Source organism: Equus caballus, chromosome 5 (genome assembly GCF_041296265.1).
Source record: "Equus caballus isolate H_3958 breed thoroughbred chromosome 5, TB-T2T, whole genome shotgun sequence".
NCBI classification, from domain to species: domain Eukaryota; kingdom Metazoa; phylum Chordata; class Mammalia; order Perissodactyla; family Equidae; genus Equus; species Equus caballus.
In genome coordinates, this window is record NC_091688.1 from 17,854,204 (window position 1) to 17,872,609 (window position 18,406).

The following is an 18,406-nucleotide window of genomic DNA, read 5'->3' on the forward strand; positions in this document are numbered from 1 at the left end:
AGACTACCTTTAAGTGACTAAACATAACTGACATTTCCAGAAATGACCAAAAACACTTAAAGGATAAAATCATTCATACCCGCTTCTGTGCCAAAAGTGCCTCTTGGCATTTGCATCTTTTTTTCAGCAATTCATCCTGACTATCCCCGACTCTTTCCACCAAGATGATATTGTGACATGGTCAGTATAACCCAGGCTGACATTCAGCCAAGATACATCAGTTGAGCCAGTCATTTTCAAGCGGCATCCATTCTGATTCAGTCCCTAGGCTGTTACTGTTAAATTACTATCTCCTCTGAGCTGATAGATGGCAAATTTTGAACACATCCATTCTTGTGACTATAAAATACGAAACTCCAGAATTTTCCCCAACACTACAGTTGTGAAACGGATGTTAAGAAGGATTTTACAAAAAAGCATTGCAGTATCACTTTTGCTCTCATTTTAAAGTTTGTAAGTGATTCTACCTACCTTGACTACCTCTAATATCTATTGCTTAGCTTCTCTTAACTCAGGGCCCTCTGAATGGCCTGCAAGCTTCTGAAGCTTTAAAGCAGGAATTCAGTCAGGGATGGGGGGAAAGCACACAAGTTGCTGCAAGCAGGCAAGGGAAAGAAATTGATTTGAGGTGGAAAGAAGTTTGGAAGCTGGGAAGCAATGACAGCGGCCACTAGGCTAATGTGCACATCCCAGTTCAGGTGTCTGGGCAGTGACACTGCAGGGTACAGCTGCATCCGGAGGGCTAAGGAGCCACCCCAAAGCTGCCAGCAGTGCTCTGGCATCATTAATGACTCTCTCCTCTTCTCTACCACCTTATATTTGAATAAAGTAGTTTTATAAACCTTCTGTACCAAAATTCTTCTTGTCAAGAGTATGCTCACCTGGTGGGAAAACAAACAGGAAATCTTTCCTCTTAATTAAGTATACCCTCATAAGTATTAAAGAGTCAGGAAAATAAATTATTCAACACTGACATTTTATTTTCTGAACTTTATCATTTTTACAAAACAAAAAGCAGGTATCAAAAACAGCAGAGAGTTTACAGAATTTCTGCACCAGTTTTCACATAAGTCAGTGATTATGAAACTGGTGTCCACTGTAAATACTAAACACAGGCTGATTTTTCTCTTGGTCATATGCGTTCAGGCGGCTTCTTTTGGAGCTACTGAGTAATAACTTTTTATAAGCACCGGTCATTTGTTGACAACTGATTTGGTTAGTCCAACGAAGTAAACACTTTTTCCTGCGTGGCATTTTCTTTTTTTAAAAAACACTGAGCTAAAATACAGAATGTGTATGTGTTTGGATCGGAACCAAATCTTCTGAGATCCCAATTACCCTGAAGAACACTGAAGACATTTATAGGGCATATTAAATACTACTTATATACCTCATAATGTCTGAGGCAGCTACTGTGTTTCTACAGAAAACAGCATTTCATTCAGAAGCTGCCCAGAGTTTAAACTACATCATAGTTTCCACATCCTTTCTGATTTGGAGTAGTTTCTCCAAACAGGGCCATATTATTGGAACAAAAGTCGTATGCTCACGCCAAACAGGCTCTGGTACTTTACAGATACATTTGTGTAGAGCAAGACTCCTTGCTCTGGACCCTGGGTGACCACGAAGAAATCCAAGAGGCCATGATTATGGGATGCTGAGAGGAAGAGGCATACTTAAACTCACATGATCTGAAGGCAAGCAGAGACAAAGCCGGAACTTGGTAGTGGCATTCACCCAACACTTGTTCCAGAAACACATTTTGCTTAAATAAGGGAAGTATGGTCCAGTTTTGCAATGTTAATAGCTGCCAGTCTCTCAAACATATTTTTTTTTATAAAGATCATTTCCTGGCTAGCAATGAGTTAGGAAACTGGCCTCAAATCCTGATCAATTTTTTCACTATTAGTCAAAAACAAAACCAAAAAACAAAAACACCAGTCAACAGGGGTTAAAAATTGCACAATTAAACTTGAATGTAAATTATATTATATACAGACTGGTATACACGTCACTGAAATAGTTTCGAGAGCAGGAAACACTCCTGTTAAAACATCTCTTCTATATTATCCCAATTTTCATTAAAGGAAAACTGATATGTAATTTTCTTCTTTACAAATATGAAAAAGGAAGCAAGAAGGCAAAGCTGAGAGAAACAGATGCTACCCAAAGGGGAGCAGTGGCATTTGGTTATTTTGGTCTTTGTACCAGCAACTCCGACACCCGCAGGAGACATCCAGTTCCTGCTGGACTACACGGTTTTCCTCGCAGTCAAGACTCGAACAATGGACCCTACTCCTCCGGCAGCAAGTGCCTGAAAACAAACCAAAGTGGAGATGTTGACAGAATCACAAAGGGTCAATTCTCATAACAAGTAAAACATTTTTCTTAAAGAAGGAATGTGTGCAGCTATCGATTTTGAATTCACTAATTTTCATAAATGTTTCCTGAGTACCTATTATGCACCAGGCACTGTGTTCGGAACAGGGGACACAGTAACACACAAAACCTTCCGAGTCCCTGGCCTTGTGCTCTTACACTCTAGTCAGACACCAGTCTACAATCTAGTATGTTGTTTTCGAATAACAATATGTTCTTAAAGATCTGCAGCAAAATCTTCTTGCCTAAAACACCTGCTCAAATATAAATTTAGGACATCTAGTCTGCTCTCATTCTCAGCACTGTCAGGAAGAAATTCAAACTGGGACCAACCATCCTAAGTTCCATTTAGATTAGACAGACTTTGTCAGATTTTTTTTCTCCCAAGCTAAGAATATATTATTTAATAGCTAAGAACTTAGGAACTTTTTGACCTTACCTTGAAAAAATCAGAAGTCATGATTAAGTATTAGGAATTCAAAGCTCTGGTTTACTTGTGTTCAAAAACACTTACTGAATACTTTTGTGCACTGGGTAGTGTGCTAGATGCTGGGGATACAAGAGTGAGCAAATACAGCATCTCCTGCTCTACTGGAAGAGACAGATGCATAAACAGATCATTTTAATATAATATAATGTATGAAATGGCAGAGCTCTGCTTTGGGTGCTATTAGAGCACAGAGGAAGGGCATGTACCCAACCTGAGGGTACAGAGGAATGTGGAATGATCAGGTAAGGCTTCCTGGAGAAAATGATACGTTAAATGGAGAAGTAGGCAAGAGACTGACATAAAAGGGTAAGGAGACACTCAGGCAGAGAGAAAATCATGAGCAAAGGTATAGAGGTATGAAACATTATGGTGTTTTCAGGGAAAGCACATTAATACGCTCACTGCTGAGCATAAGGGGAAGAATGACATGGAAGATGAAGCTGGACTTGGGGACCTGCATTTTATTCTGCAGGTGACTGACAAGGGTAGATTTGGATTTCAGAGAGAGCATTCTGGCTACTGGGAGGAGAAGAGAGATGACAGAGGCAAAACTGGTAGCCAGGAGACTGACCAGTTCAGGAAGCCAGAGGAACAGACTGGGAGAGATGCTGCGGACACTTGCATTATAGATGTGTCTGAGTGGATGATTGGAAAGTACTTAGGGGCCAAGATTGGCAAAACTGGTGACTGATGTTAGGAAGAAATGAAGACTTAACATGTGCTCAGTTTCCCCATCTGCAAGAGGGGGAAGAATAAGCAGGCTTTCCCTCCTAGTATTTTTATGACATTACATGAATTAATATTTATAAAGTGCTTGGAATGTAGGACGTGCCCATCCAATGTTTGTCATGATCCGGAGGCTATACTGGAACTAGGTTGCTTGGGTTTTAAAGCTGGCTCTTCATCTGTAAATTGAGGATGGTAAAGATGTTTATATACCCTGTAGGGTTGTTCCAAGGATAAAAGAAAGAAACTAATAGTACAGTGGCTGGCAAACAGAAAGTGTTCCAGGAATAGGATGACCATATAAATTATTCTCCAAATTGATACACTGTCGAGTGAAAGCGAACTCTTCATAACGATGTTGGGACGACCAGCACAAACTGGGGCTGTCTGGGGAAACTGGGAGGTATGGTTACCCACGCATAAATGCTGCTCTTTTTGTTTGATAGTGTATGAGGGATAAAGTGACTTGACAAAGGCTATAGAACAAGTTTTACTCCCTATTCTTATCTTACACGTGTGTTTTCACTCAGATAGACAGCTTCCGAAAAACTGAGTTTTGGGAATTGTCAGAAGTTAGAGAATATACCCCTTGCCTGTGGTTGGTTTTATTTAAATGTTACATCGTTTATATTTATACCAACATAAGAGTTCAGTATTAAAGATTACCTTACCAACCTTTTACCTAAAGCTAAAAATTCCCCATAGCCATTTTGTTTGTTTGTTTTTGAGGGATAACATACTAGCATCTGCTTATATTGCAAAATAAAATGCACGGAAACAGAAAAAAATATTTAAGAATTCTTGATCCTATCTCTCACTTCTTTTTTTTAAAATTGAGGTAAACTATATAACACACAATTTGCCACTTTAACGATCTTTAAATGTAAAGTTCAGTGGCATTAATTACATGTACAATTGTACAGCTATCATCACTATTTCAAAACTTTTCATCACCTCAAACAGAAATTCTGTACCCAATAAGCAATAATTCTATTCTTCCTTCTCCCAAGCCTTGGGTAATCTCTAATCTACTGTCTGTTTCTGAATTTGCCTATTCTAGATATTTCATATAAACGGAATCACACAGTATCTGTCCTTTTGTGTCTGGCTTATTTCACTTTGCATAATGTTTTCAAGGTTCATTCATGCAGTAGCAGGTATCAGAACTTCCTTTTTTTGGTTGAATAATACTCCATTGTACGTACGTACCACTTTTTGTTTATCTGTTCATCTGTCAATGGGCACTTGAGTTGTTTCCACCTTCTGGCCACTGTCAAAGAATTCTTGATTTTTACTGCTTATTTTCTTTTCAAAGTTTTGATTTAGTTCAAAGTTTAAGATTATGTTTAATGAACAATAACCATTACTGAATAAATATGTGTTGCAAATCAGAATCTCTTAAGACCAAGGCTAGTAAGCATAAATCTAAACTTTCATTTTCAGGTAGTTATTTGTCATAACAAAGATGTACAACCAACAAATCAAAATAGTTAGAGGTGAAAGAGGTTGTCGTTGTGATTCTCTCTTATAAAGGAACCAGTCATATGGATTCATAGTGCATAACTTACCTTTTCGTGCCACTGCAATAACACAGCACTGCTATTGTCAGAGGGGCTCTCAAAGCCTTTATAAATATACTTCATGAGGAGATCCACACCATTCTTGTCCAGGGATTGAACTGCCTTTTCAATATCATTAGCTTTAAAAGAGATGAGTACCTTCAAGACAATGCTCCCCGCTCGATCCTAGGGCAAATAAAGAACAACATTTAGACATACGTGTGGGGGGGATTACAGTTTTAGAAAGGCCACATGAGAAGGTGACATCTGAGTTACAGACCTGAAGGACACAAAAGAGGAAACCTTGGGGGTATCAGACAGAGGAAACAACAAGCGCTGTTAGTGTGTGTTCATGGAAGAGCAAAAAGACCCAAGGTGGCTGGAGCAGAGCCGTGGGAGAAGAGGACAGGAACTCAGACAGGCAAGGGGAAGACGGATCCCCACAGCCCTGCAGGCCATGGTGAGGACTCCGGCTTTCACTCAGAGAAAGGAGAAGATGTTGGAAGGTTTTGAGAACAGTGACACAATCTGACACATTTTAACAGGATCACTGTGGCTGCCATGTTAAGCATAAGCTGGGGGGACGAGGGCAGGGGACAAGGCAGAAGCAGGACTAGTTAGGAAGATACTGCAATAATCTAGGCTGGTTTTGGCCAGTATGGTAGCAGCGGAGGGGGTCAGAAGTGGACAGATTCTTGACACATTAGAAGGTAGAGCTGAAAGGATTTGCTTACAGACAGATCCGACAATTTACCAATTTATTAAATCAATATTGAAATTTTACTTCTAGATCTTAACAACAACCTGAACAAGGAAACTGAATAGCAGTTCTAACTGGAACCACTCTTCAGAAATAAGTTATTAATAAATAAAAATTTAAGTTTTTAAGAAAACATTTTAAGTTTCAAATCTATGGTCGTGACTACAGATAGAAGACATAGTGATCTTCATTTACAATGATCTGTTTTCTTTAATAAAGGCTGCTCCAAGAGCAAAGTTATTTTTTTACCCATCAAGCCAAGCAAAGGGAACATTTAATTTACCCTTTCAACAATTCATTTCTCCTTCCATTTAAGATAAATTGATACCTTTGGCATTCCTACTGGTCAGCATTTTACAGAATGTTTCTACCACCTACTGTTATCTTCAGTTTAAAGACTATGCACTTACCCAATTTAGAAAAATATCCTAGCATACAGAGCTACATCTCCCACCCACAAACTGTGATAAAAAACCACCCATATAAAAGCAGAAGGTGGTAAAATCGAAATTTCCATGATGTTCCTCCAACTTTTAAAAACCAAAGAAAATTTTCCCCTTATACAAAAATATGTTGCCTAGATAATTATTACACATTTACTTATTACTTACTACTATTCAGTTAAGATTCTTGGGATTCCTAGGATGTATGAATAGCTACGAATGGAGGGGACCATGGTTTGGGCTCCATTTTAATAAGTAAGTAAATAGGTTCTTAAGAATTACTGAAAGACTGCCACAGGGAATGTAAGCTACACACTTTTCTAAAGGGCAATTTGGCAATATCATAGGTACTGAAAGCCTTAAAAAATGTGCATTCTAAAATCCAGCGATTCACTTCTAGGAATTTATTCAAAGGAAATAATTAAGAATTAACCAAAAATTATTCATTTCAGTACTGTTTACAACAGGAAAAAAAAGGTCAATAATCTAAAAATATGACAAAAGGAGATGAGTTACATATAAACAGCAGCATATCTATATTCAGCCATTAAAAAATGTTATAGAAATAAACCTACTGTCAGGGAAAGATGTCCATGTACATTGCTATCCAGTTGAAAAAGCAGGTTATAAAATTCCATTTTTATTTAAAAAAACACTCACAGAAAAGATCTATAAGCATATAGCGCCACCAAAAAGTAATAACTATTATCTCTGGTTGATGGGATTATGAATGATTACGTTTTCCTCCCCCCTCATCTCTGAGTTTTCCATAATAAATATTTAAGACTCATAATGTAAAAAAATCTTTAAAAAGCAAGCAAGTAGAATCTGTTTATTTCGTGAAAGGTTTGCTTATTCTTCAAGCCTTTGCTCAAATTCAACCTGAGTGGCTTCCTCTAAGACACTAATGATCTGTCACTTGAATTTAGTGTCTACCATGCAGTATTAGCATAACGCTATGTCAGAGTGTTATTTTTCCATATGTAAATTTTTACCTATCAAACTACAGGGCAAGCTCTTCTACTTCAAAGATAAGTCGTTAAAAAGTACATAGTTAAAACATTTGTCCAAACTGTGACACTTCAGAGGATTCTGGCAAGAATGCTAAGACATCAGCAGAGATCAGTGTCATCTGTGACTCACCTTCACCGCCTGACTCTTGGTGTTGATAGGGGGGTTTTTCAGAGCTGCCTGTAGGGCAGCCATCATGTTTCCTGTGATGGAGGTTAAGGGGATAGCAGCAAAGGGCAGACCTCGGGAAAGCATTATAACCACCAGGAACCACTGGTTCTTAAGACTTGACTTTATGCACAGAAAGAAAAATTCCTATGGTCCCTATGTTCAATATTGGAAAATTCAACAAGTTGGTTTCAAGGATGTCAATCAAAGGTAAAATAGTGAAAACAAAAAGAGAACATTAGAATTTTTTTCATAAAGCAAAGACCCTTTCATCTTTGGTTCTCATTAGCAAATGAACACCTTGATAACCTTTCACTTTCTAGTAAGACTCATGCAAACATTATCTAGAGTGATATTGAAAAAACTCTGAAATATGTATCAGAATTATTAGGCCCCAAAATGAAACAGCCTATCCACAAACAAAATATGTCTTTTTATGTGATTCTAAGCAGAAAAATAAAGGCTAAACTTTTATTAGAGATATAGTCTATATTAATTGAAATGCTGGCAGATTAGCAATCTGAATAACATATATTAGCAATCTGTCAATATTCATGAAGATACAATAATTCAATGACCTTTAGGTGGCAACTTAATTTTGTTTTGGATATTTTCTCTCATTATTTCATAAAGGTCATTCAAACTGTCTTAGGCCATACTTATTAAATTTACTCTCTCTTTGAAAGCACCAGTGAGCCAGCAAGTACGAGACACAGAAGGCCAATCAGAATGTCAGAATGTACAGTCATTCCCCTAAAAGGAAAACCACACGGAGTTCATTTGTTCCTCCATCTGTAGTGCCTGACCAGAGCTTGTCTCTTCTGGTTGTACCAAGAGCAGAAGAGACAGTATCTCTATATTTTAAGATGAACTGATACAAAAAGCAGATCTCCTATATGCACACAGCAGCACTATTTAAGAGTCAGAACACAGCACCTAAAATAAGCTAGTTTCACAAAACATCATTTACCCGTCAAAGGATGTTTTTAGACAGAATAATGTTCATCAATTATGTTCTGAAGAAAAAGGTCTCAGGAAAAAACCTACAGTTGGTGGTAAGCTATTATTTTCAAGCCTTGATGGACGTATGGAAACGCATGCCTTTTGTAGACTGGCTCATTTTAAAGATCCAAAACACTTCAGCATGTAAATGATGCAAAATAGCAACAGCTGATTGTGAAAGTTGTGGCAATCAAAGAAACATCTGTATGTTGATAAATGTTTAATGCTGTATTTTAGGTGCCTTTAAGACCAGATATAGTTGCTACCAAATATTTTCACTCATGTATTTCCCCATTATAATAGGACATTGATGAAGAAAGAGTCTAAAAAGCCTTCCTTATCTTATGAATACACCCAAGAAAAATTAGAAACGAGTGAATTCAGTAATTGAGAATCTCTAAAACTACAGCTTGGGTTATCGCAACATTTACACTTTTCTAAAAAAGATCTGATGCAAATACTGTTATGAATATTCAAATATGCAAAACCAAAACCCAGGAACTGACAGCCACGTTTTAACTAAAATGGAAATAACTTCAGGATTACAAAAATGATCCTGCTTTGTACAAATGACTCATCTTCTATTTTATTCATTGGGGTTTATTTTAAATACTTTCAAGGATTCTCCACATGCATTCCCCCTCTTTTCTCTATTGTTCTTTGCTGAGCAGGTAAAGGCTCCAAGCTTGCTTCATGGGAGTTCTGGTTGTTTTGGACTCACTCCTGTTCCACCGTTAACAAATACTGGGCAACCTATATTGTGTCACATCCCTTTCTCTTAAAAAAAAAAAAAAAGAACGAGCCCACGGGCGGAAAGGACACAGGGCCTCAATTCTGCAAACCGCCCCTTGTCTACCGGCAAGAAATGAACTACCCTAATGCCACCAGTACAAAACTACAATAGCAACAAAAACAAAATCCTAAAGAAAGACGCCCGCTCTTCCCAATCAGAAATCTCTGGAGCTAGCGGGACCCCAGTAAACGCCGTTCTGGGGAGGAAAACTCAGGCGCCCTGCAACAGCCCACTGAACAGCCCAGACGCTGCCCCAGCGCGGAGGGCGCGGCCGCCGAGCCCCCTCCCGGGAGGCAGGAACTCCGGGCGCCACCTGAAGAATCACGGCGGGAAAGGCGCGCGGGGCACGGCACGGTCCCGAGGGCTGGACCCTGGGGTCTCGGGGCTACTCGCTTAGAAATGGGAGAGCCCCCTGCCTTCTTGCAATAGGGAACCCCAAAGAGACAGGTTCGAACCGCGCGGGCCGCCGGGGGCAGCTCGGCGCCAGTCCCCGGGAAGGGCCGTCCCCCTCGGACCCTGCAGGCGGCGGGGTCCCGGGACCAGGGCCGCGAGGGATGGGGAGGCGGGAACGCAAGGATATTGCCGCAGGCAGGAGTCCACCTCGCCCTCGTCGGGCCCGGCCTGCCCGTCGCCCCCGTCTTCCTCGTCCACGAACTTGTTCTCGTCGTACTCATCCACGTCCACCTTCCGGAACCGGGCCGACGACACCGTGTTCTTCGACATCCCCGATCCGGACCGGGGGCAACGGCCTCCTCTCGATGCTGCCTCTGCCTCAGCAAGCCCACCGTGATAGGCACCCACAGCCCGGCGCCTTCACTTCCCTCTTCCGCTCTGGGGCGTAGCCGGCAGGCGCGGCTCGGCGGCTCTGGGCCTGCGCGCTGGCCCCGCTCCTTCCTCCTCGGCTTCTCGCTCTCCTCCAGCCTCCCACGCCGCCTCCACTCCCCTCGGGGGAGCGCGCGCGACGGAGGTGGCGCGGCGCACCCAGTGCGCAGGCGCGAACTCTCCGCAGGAAAGGGGCGGGGTGGGGAGAAGGAGGCGGGGGCGGGAGGGGCGGGACAGGAGGGAGGGCAGAAAGTGGTGCCGCGGGCGGAGGTAAGAGGCGATTGGTTGTCCAAGGGCGTCACGTGATCCCGGGGGTTTCCATAGAAACGCTTCTCTGCGGTCCAGTCCCGGGGGCCTTAGGTTGCTGGCGATGGGCACTGGGGGCTGGAGGCCTTGGCTTTTGCTGCTGCTGCCGCCGCCAACGACCTGTCATCGGGGTCCTGCGTAAGGGCCGGCTGGCCCGGACTTGCCTGTGGGGTGGGATGGACTGGTTGCCGGACCAAGTCCCCTGCAGTTGGCAGGAGTATGGGGCGGAGTGATGCACGCCCGAGCGTCCAGCATCGTTCTAGTTGTCAGAGACATCGCTTCGGACCGTGCGCTGCCGGTGGCTGCGTTCCCGAGCCGGGAGCCTCTTTCCCGGGGTTGGAACTACGCTGCGCGGCCAGTGGGAGGTCCCCAAGGACGGAGTCGAAAGGTCATATCTTATCTGTCAGTGCTGTGTGACAGCATCGCGACGGCACCTGCAGAACCTGAACAACTAGGTATCATATCCATTGGGAGGGAGGGGGAGGTGTCTGTGCGGGGGCTGGGGTCGGCTGGCAAAACTGGGGTGAACCTGTGGAATTTGGGGTAGGACCAATCATTGACGTCTTAAAATAAGTGGTTGTTTGCAGCAAGAATGCTAGAAAAGGGTAGGGGCGAGTTATGCTTCCCGGTGCTGAGAGGAAACAAAATGTGTCAGGATTAGTAAAAAGCAGACGTTTAAGATTTATATTTGTAATTCAGGATTTATAGATCCCGCTAGGCCAGTTTTTAAAATTATATTTGACATTCCAATTTCTAAGAGCAAAGCTCTTGAGGAAGTCAAGGCACTAAGACTAAGGAAATGTTAGTTGTGCTGTGGGCATAACACTGAAGTACAAATATTTTCTGAGTAAAATTAATTTGGACATTTGGCTGGACACTGCTCAGATGGCTTTATGTTATCCTCACTTCCTGTCAGATCTAGTTTAATGCCACCTCTAGCAGAAGGCCAGCTGTTGCCCTGGTAAGTACCCCAGTCCTTGGTTTCCTGTGCTTGAGTCTTGACTCTTCCACTCATAATCTATTTGATTGAGGCATACCACTTCAAATTCTGAATCTCCGATTCCTCATTACTAAAGTGGGGCTAATAATGTGTACTTCACAAGATTGTTCTGAGGATTAAATACAGGGAGTGTTTTGAAGCTCTAAAATTCTACATAAATCTAAATGCTTATTACCTGTGCCATTGATTTTGGCACTAGGCTTATAAATTATTTAATGATATATGGTATTTCATCTTGCCCCTAGAAGAGATCGAAAGATTCTGGAGGGCAGAGACTGTCATATTTTTCTTTTTGCATCTTCCTTTACATCCGAACATAAAGCTAAGCATGTGGAAGGTACTCAACACATTCAAGTACTCAATTATTCATTGAAGAATGAATAAAATGTGAAAGGCAGTACAGTTTGAGAGTCACGCTGAGAATAATGAATCAATAAGAAAAAGGAAGAGAGATCTCCAAATCAAACCTTTGTTGGACATATATGCATGCATAAGTATATATCTATATCAATAGGTATATCAATATGTATATCTATATATCTATATCAATATGGGTGCACAGAGAGAGAGAGAGACCCCTCAGGAATGACATGCACCCTTTTTTCTTAGGAGGATGAAGCAATATGGCATTTTTCTTTTCCCAGTTAAATCACTCTTCTAAAAGATGTATCATTAGGTGATAGAAGTGACATTTCTTTAAATTAGCATTCAAGTTATGAGCAAAAACATGGTAAACCTCCCCAAGGACTGTCTTAAGACAGCAAAGGAAAATTTTCTACCTGTTGGTAATATTTATTTTAAAAAGTCATATAGCAAAGTATCAGATCATTACTATGGTGAATGGCATTATATAACTTAGAATAAAGATTGGTTTTAGTATTTTTTTCTCGGTTTCAATGTTTTGCTAACTTTGTAAGAGCTAAACAACACAGTTGTTTAGGTGCTAAAGATGATTGTACTTTTTGTTCTCCTGAATCAAGATTTTCTTTGAAGAGAAGATTGAACATTAGAAGCGCCATTAAGAGCAAATGGAAACAAGGATTCAAGAGCTAATACATCCCTTCTCTTACATTTCTATTCTTTTGTATTAGGTCTTATTTAGGAAATTTCTTTAATCATTTATTTTAGAACTGGGAGAGAATCCTGGGATAGAAATCAACTTAAAACAATAGTGAGGGGAATTTAAAAAATCGAGCTGCTCAAGGGTATAATTGTTTTGATTGCTCAGAATTTTCCTTTATATGTTGAATGTGTTAAATGTAATTCTCAGCCACATAATGCATATTACATTTGAGATGTAATATTGTCGAAAGTGTCCTTTTCCGATTGCAATATTCTTTGTCTCACAATGATAAGTATCTAGTACTTAGTAGGTACCCAACACATTTCTATCCAGTAAATTAATAATCTGACAAGTTAATTTTAGAATCATATTTAGAGATTGAGTATTTTTTAATGGACACATTAATTACCTCCTTACCCCCATTAGCTAAAGTTGAAATCTTTATAGAGCTTTGGGGAGATTTGTGTGTGTGTGTGTGTGTGTGTGTGTGTGTAGAAACCTGTCCTTAATCATCTTTTAGTTAGAAAATACACATTATTCCATTTTCTTGCAAATTTCAAATTTGCAATTGTAATCTTGGTACTTAATTCATTTTAGGTAATATTATTCTCCCTATTTTAATTTTCCAAATAAGTGCTTACCCTGAAATAAAGGATCCAAAAGGTTTTAAACGTTTTATTTATTGTGTGAATAACCTGGTTTGGTTCCATTCTAAAGTAAGACTGAATCGGAATTTTCTCAAGGTTAATGCTACATGATAGTATGTAGCTCCCTATTTTCTGTGACGATGCAAAGAGTGAAGGGTCTTTCTGGTTAGAAAGGATTTTGATAAAACCATCATATAATGGGTCATTCTTTTCAGGTATTTTAAACCAAGTACTCTACCTACTATGTGCTTCTTTTCTCCAGACTTGCCACTAATTACTTAAAAAACGAATTAAGACATTGACTCCTCCAGCATGGCACTGTTGTTTTTATTTGAAATGGAAGTGAACCCAGTGTTAATCAAATATGTCAAACGTATTATTAATGTAAAATAAACAAGTAAATTTCAGTTGTAGTAATGATGATTTAATACCACTATTCTCTAGCAACATAATTACTACAATATAAAAAGATTTTTTAGCATGTTATCCATGGACTATATTACGGTTTTTATGCTTCTACTTAATATCCAAATCAACTGGTTCTGTGTTGAAACAACCAACCTTCAAAACTTCCAGCGTTTTTCTTTTTGGTGAGGAAGATTAGCCCTGAGCTAACATCTGTTGCCAATCTTCCTCTTTTTGCTGAGGAAGATTGTCCCTGAGCTAACATCTCTGCCCATCTTCCTCTATTTTGTATGTGGGATGCCGCTGTAGCATGGCTCGATGAGCGGTACGTAGATCCGAACCTGCGATCACGGGCTGCCGAAGTGGACTACGCGAACTTAACCACTACACCACTGGGCTAGCCCAAAACTTCCATTTTTTTTGTGATTAACTTTAGCTTTACATAACTTTATGATTACACACTGAAGTAGAGTAGGTAGAGTGAACTATTTTACAATGGGACCTTTATTTATTTACATATTAGTACTTCAAAGATTAAAAAAGTGTTTAATCTGTACTCTTGTCTCAGGAAAAGAGTTTAGTGCTAAATGAAAGAATAAACCTTGTTTTTAAAACATTGTTGTGAATGAGACTTTTTTCTATTTAGTTTTTTTACCTGCTTATGATAATGTAAAGGGAAACTATAGATTTTAAAATTTATTTTTCCTGTGTTCTCTCCCATTACTGGGATCTCTTATTAATGCTAATAAGTTGTTTTAAGGTTACATTTCTTGTCATAGTGTGCAATTATAACGTCTGAGAGGATGATTATTTACATCATCTTTTCCAATATTATATCATTTTTATTTATTTTTCTTGTCTTACTGCATTAGCTAGATTCTCAAAAACAGTGTGGAAAAGTTGAGTGATAGTAAGCTGTTCTGTGTTTCTGTGTTCTGTGTTTCTGTGTCTCTGTTTTAATGGAAATATCTTTGGTATTTCACTAGTTTATATTTCTTGTTGCTTTTTGATCTTTAGGAATGACTACTGAAATTATCAAATGCTTTTTTGGGGGATTTAATGATAAAAATCATATAGTTCTTGATCTTTTAATTTATGAATGTAATGAATTATATTTATGTATTTTTCTGCACTGAACCATTCCCATGTTTCTAGAATAAACTCTATTTGGTTACTGTTTTAATTACTTGCTAGATTTGATTAGTTTATGTTTTGTTTACATGATTTCAGAATCCATATTTATTAGTAAGATTGGTCCATTGTTTTATTCTTTGTGCTATCTTTATCTGGTTTTGATATTAAGCTTAGTCTAGCTTTGTAAGATGAATTGAGAAGATTTGCATCTTTGTTTCCTATACTATAGAATAGTTTGAATAACAGAAAATTACTGTGCTATTTTTTCTTTGAAAGTTACAGAATGTGCTTGCAAAATTATCTGGGTTTGCTCATATTTTTAGAGGTAGATCTTTGATCATCTTTATCTTCTGTGGTTGGTGACTTGCATTTCATGTAGATTGCCAACTTATTGGCAAGAAGTTGCACAAAATATTTTCTTATAATTATTTTAATATTTTTCATGGCCATGGAAAAATATTACTTTTCTCATTACACTGTTAACTATTTAAGCAAAATATTAAAATTGACATTTTTTCTTTTTTCTCTTCCTAACCTGATTGTCACAAATTCTAGTAGCATGTTTTTATTTCTTATAGAAAATAGCCATCACAGATTCATAGTTTTGATAAAAGTTGAAAGATCCTACAATTCCTATCCTTTTCTACTGTCTCTTCTTATCCTATTAGTATTTTATTAATAACAGTAACCACTTGAGCATTTATTGTATGTTAAACACTTGGTAAATAAGCCCTTTACTTCCATTATTTAATCCTCAGAGTAGCTCTAGGGCCTAGGAATTAGTGTTCCCATTTTATGGATGAGAAACCTAGAACTCGGAAAAGTTATGTAACTCAGCCAACCATACTTAACTGGCAAGGAGCAGACCGGGGTGGGAATTAGGTCCGTCAGATTCCAAAGCCCGTGCTTTTAATCACCACTGCCCAATTCCAGTAAGTCTTTCTCATTATTCCCAACTATAGTACTTACCTTTGTGCTAAAAATAAGGATATCACTAAATACCAAGGGTCTAAATAAACCCACACGATAGTTTGAAATGACCTATAAATAATGAAATTAAAAAGTCTCGTTATTGTAATGATTTTTTGAAGTCTCTTTGTTTTTCAGATATTTCTGTGACCTTTTCCCACCTTATCTCAGTTTTTTGAGACTAGACATAAAGCCTATTCCCTAATGTTTAGTCTACCACAAAAGATAGCACTTTTTTTGGTGTATGGAGAGATCAGTGTGGGTTGATTAATAATTCCTCTTAGTTAAAAAAAAAATTGTGGCAGGGGCTGGCCCCGTGGCTGAGTGGTTAAGTTCGCGCGCTCCGCTGCAGGCGGCCCAGTGTTTCGTTAGTTCGAATCCTGGGCGCGGACATGGCACTGCTCATCAGACCACGCTGAGGCAGCGTCCCACATGCCACAACTAGAAGAACCCACAACGAAGAATACACAACTATGTACCGGGGGGCTTTGGGGAGAAAAAGGAAAAAATAAAATCTTTAAAAAAAAAAAAAAATTGTGGCAGAATACACGTATCATAAAATTTGCCATCTTAACCATTTTTAAGTGTGCAGTTAAGTACTATTAAACCCATTCACACAACATCACCACCATCCAACCATCACCACCATCCAAGTCCAGACCTCTTTTTATCTTGCAAAACTGAGACTCTGTACCCATTAAACAATTACTCCCCATCCCCCCTCTCCCCAGCCCCTGGCAACCACCATTTTACTTTCTGTCTCTATAAATTTGGCGTACCTTATGATAAATTCTAGGTACCTTATATAAATGGAATCATACATTATTTGTCTTTTTGTGACTGGCTTATTTCACTTAGCTTGATGTCCTCAAGGTTCATCCATGTCGTAGCATGTGTCAGAATTTCCTTCCTTTTTAAGGCTGAATAATATTCCGCTGTATTTATGTACCACATTTTCTTTTTCCATTCATCCATTGATGGACACTTGGGTTACTTCCACCTTTTGGCTATTTTGAGTAATGCTGCTGTGAATATGGGGGTACAAATATCTCTTTGAGACTCTATTTTCAGTTCTTTTGGATGTATACCCAGACATGGTATTGCTGGGTCATATAGTAATTCTCTCTTTTTTTTGAGGAACCAATTCCACTCAATTAACTAAATAGGGCAATAAAGCAATGTTCCATTGCTTCAGATACATCCCTGAGAGTCAGGTAAAATAACCCCAGGGCTTCTGTTTAGTATGAGGTCCTGGGTAACAGGGAGTCGGGGTGGGAAGAGGGCCACAACTCTGGGATCTAGAACCTACTTAAGTTCTCCCCACTAGCCCACCCAGCCGAGCTGGCTCCCATAGACTAGAGGATGCCATTGGTACAGTGGTTTGGGCAGAATTACAGAAAAGCCTCAGGACTGGTTCTAAGTGGATGGTGATTTTCCCAGGCTTTGTAGGGCGTCCACATTGTTGTTATTTTGAGAGGCATTAAAGCATCGTGATTAGGAACATGGGTTCCGGAGCTAGACCTCCTGGGTCTAACTCTCAACTCAGCCTTTACTACTTGGGCAGTTAACTTAAGGTCTCTGTGCCACAATTTCTTTATTTGTCAAATAGTTGTTATAATAATATCTACTTCATTTGATTACTGGGAGGATTAAATGAGTTAATATTTGTAAGTGCTTACAAAAGTACGTGACATATAGCTCTCACTAAATGTTAGGTAGTAATAATATTATTTTTAATTAGTATAAATTACCATGTGGCTTTCCTTAAAAAATTGCACCGTGACTCAAAGAAGATACATAATGGCAGTTTAAAGAGATAAGATTTGCTCTCAGGCCCGCAGGATTAGATGGTAGTTTGATGAAACATTCACATCTAAAGAAAATTGATGCTAGTCATGATAGGAATTGGTTATAGAGGTTCAGGTTATCTCTTCCAGTCTTGGCCCACCTAAACACTGTCCAAGGGGTGGGTGCCCTTGTGCATGCCCCACCATCCCATACCAGTGGCAGATGTCTGCTCCTGCTCCAATAAGCAGAGTGTGATAGAATTAAACATTGGACTCACAGAATGAACCCCTCTACTCCATAAAGCCATCTTCTGATTATAATTTGGTTTCTCCTGTAGTTTATTTACATGGAGAGGCCATACAGGCTGGAAGACTTGAATATCTGGTTGCATTTCCAGTTGTAAGTCTCACTGGAAATCAACACATTAACTTTCTGCTTTTACATGTTAGTGTCGGGAGCTCTGTTAATCCACATCTGCCCCTGTTTAATAAATCCATTTTGAAAAAAAGAAAAATCCATTCTTTCTGTATTGACTAAGTAGGTATTTGAGGCTACAAAGCTGAAAGCCAAATCCTGGACCATGGCAGATTCACTAAGGTAATGTTCCCCTCCCACTCCCCTCATCAGTTTCTTGGGATATATCCCCCTGCCTTTTTTTTTTTTTGATGAGGAAGATTAGCCCTAAGCTAACATCTGTTCCAATATTCCTCTATTTTCTGTATGTGGGATGCCTCCACAGCATGGCTAATGAGTGGAGTATGTCTTCGCCCAGGATCCAAACCCCACGAACCCAGGCTGCCAAAGCTGAGTGCATGGAACTTTAACCACTTGACCAGAGGATGGGCTCCCCTGCCTCCCCACCTCCCCCCAGCCACCTTTTTTAGATCACCTCACCACTAGCTGCTTCAATTTATTGGCTTCTATTTTCTTTTAATTTATTG

The 18,406-nt window shown here is 39.6% G+C and overlaps 2 protein-coding genes across 3 annotated transcripts in view; one reads left to right on the top strand and one right to left on the bottom strand.

The window, feature by feature from the left end:
• Positions 1-955: 955 nt before the first annotated feature.
• On the bottom strand, positions 956-10,185 carry ARPC5 (actin related protein 2/3 complex subunit 5). The gene is made up of 4 exons (XM_070267859.1): positions 9,911-10,185; positions 7,501-7,572; positions 5,164-5,340; positions 956-2,314 (listed from the first exon to the last, which is right to left on the bottom strand). The coding sequence occupies exons 1-4, from the start codon at positions 10,052-10,054 to the stop codon at positions 2,252-2,254; spliced, it is 456 nt and encodes a 151-aa protein (XP_070123960.1). The 5' UTR covers positions 10,055-10,185; the 3' UTR covers positions 956-2,251.
• A 183-nt stretch (positions 10,186-10,368) lies between these two features.
• RGL1 (ral guanine nucleotide dissociation stimulator like 1) overlaps positions 10,369-18,406 on the top strand; it is a 239,652-nt gene continuing 231,614 nt past the window's right edge. The window contains exon 1 of one of the 2 annotated variants that reach the window (XM_005609783.4): positions 10,369-10,914. The gene's annotated coding sequence lies outside the window, so the exon portion shown is untranslated. The remainder of the gene's footprint in view (positions 10,915-18,406) is intronic. The other variant, XM_001490415.6, reaches the window with a different exon arrangement.

Excerpts from the sequence above, each read along its gene's own strand:
- ARPC5 (XM_070267859.1), bottom strand. The coding sequence starts at position 10,054 with ATGTCGAAGAACACGGTGTCGTCGGCCCGGTTCCGGAAGGTGGACGTG. Across the intron at positions 5,341-7,500 it reads CCAAGAGTCAGGCGGTGAAG|GATCGAGCGGGGAGCATTGT; the intron begins GTGAGTCACAGA and ends TATTTGCCCTAG. Across the intron at positions 2,315-5,163 it reads TATTGCAGTGGCACGAAAAG|GCACTTGCTGCCGGAGGAGT; the intron begins GTAAGTTATGCA and ends GTTTGTTTTCAG.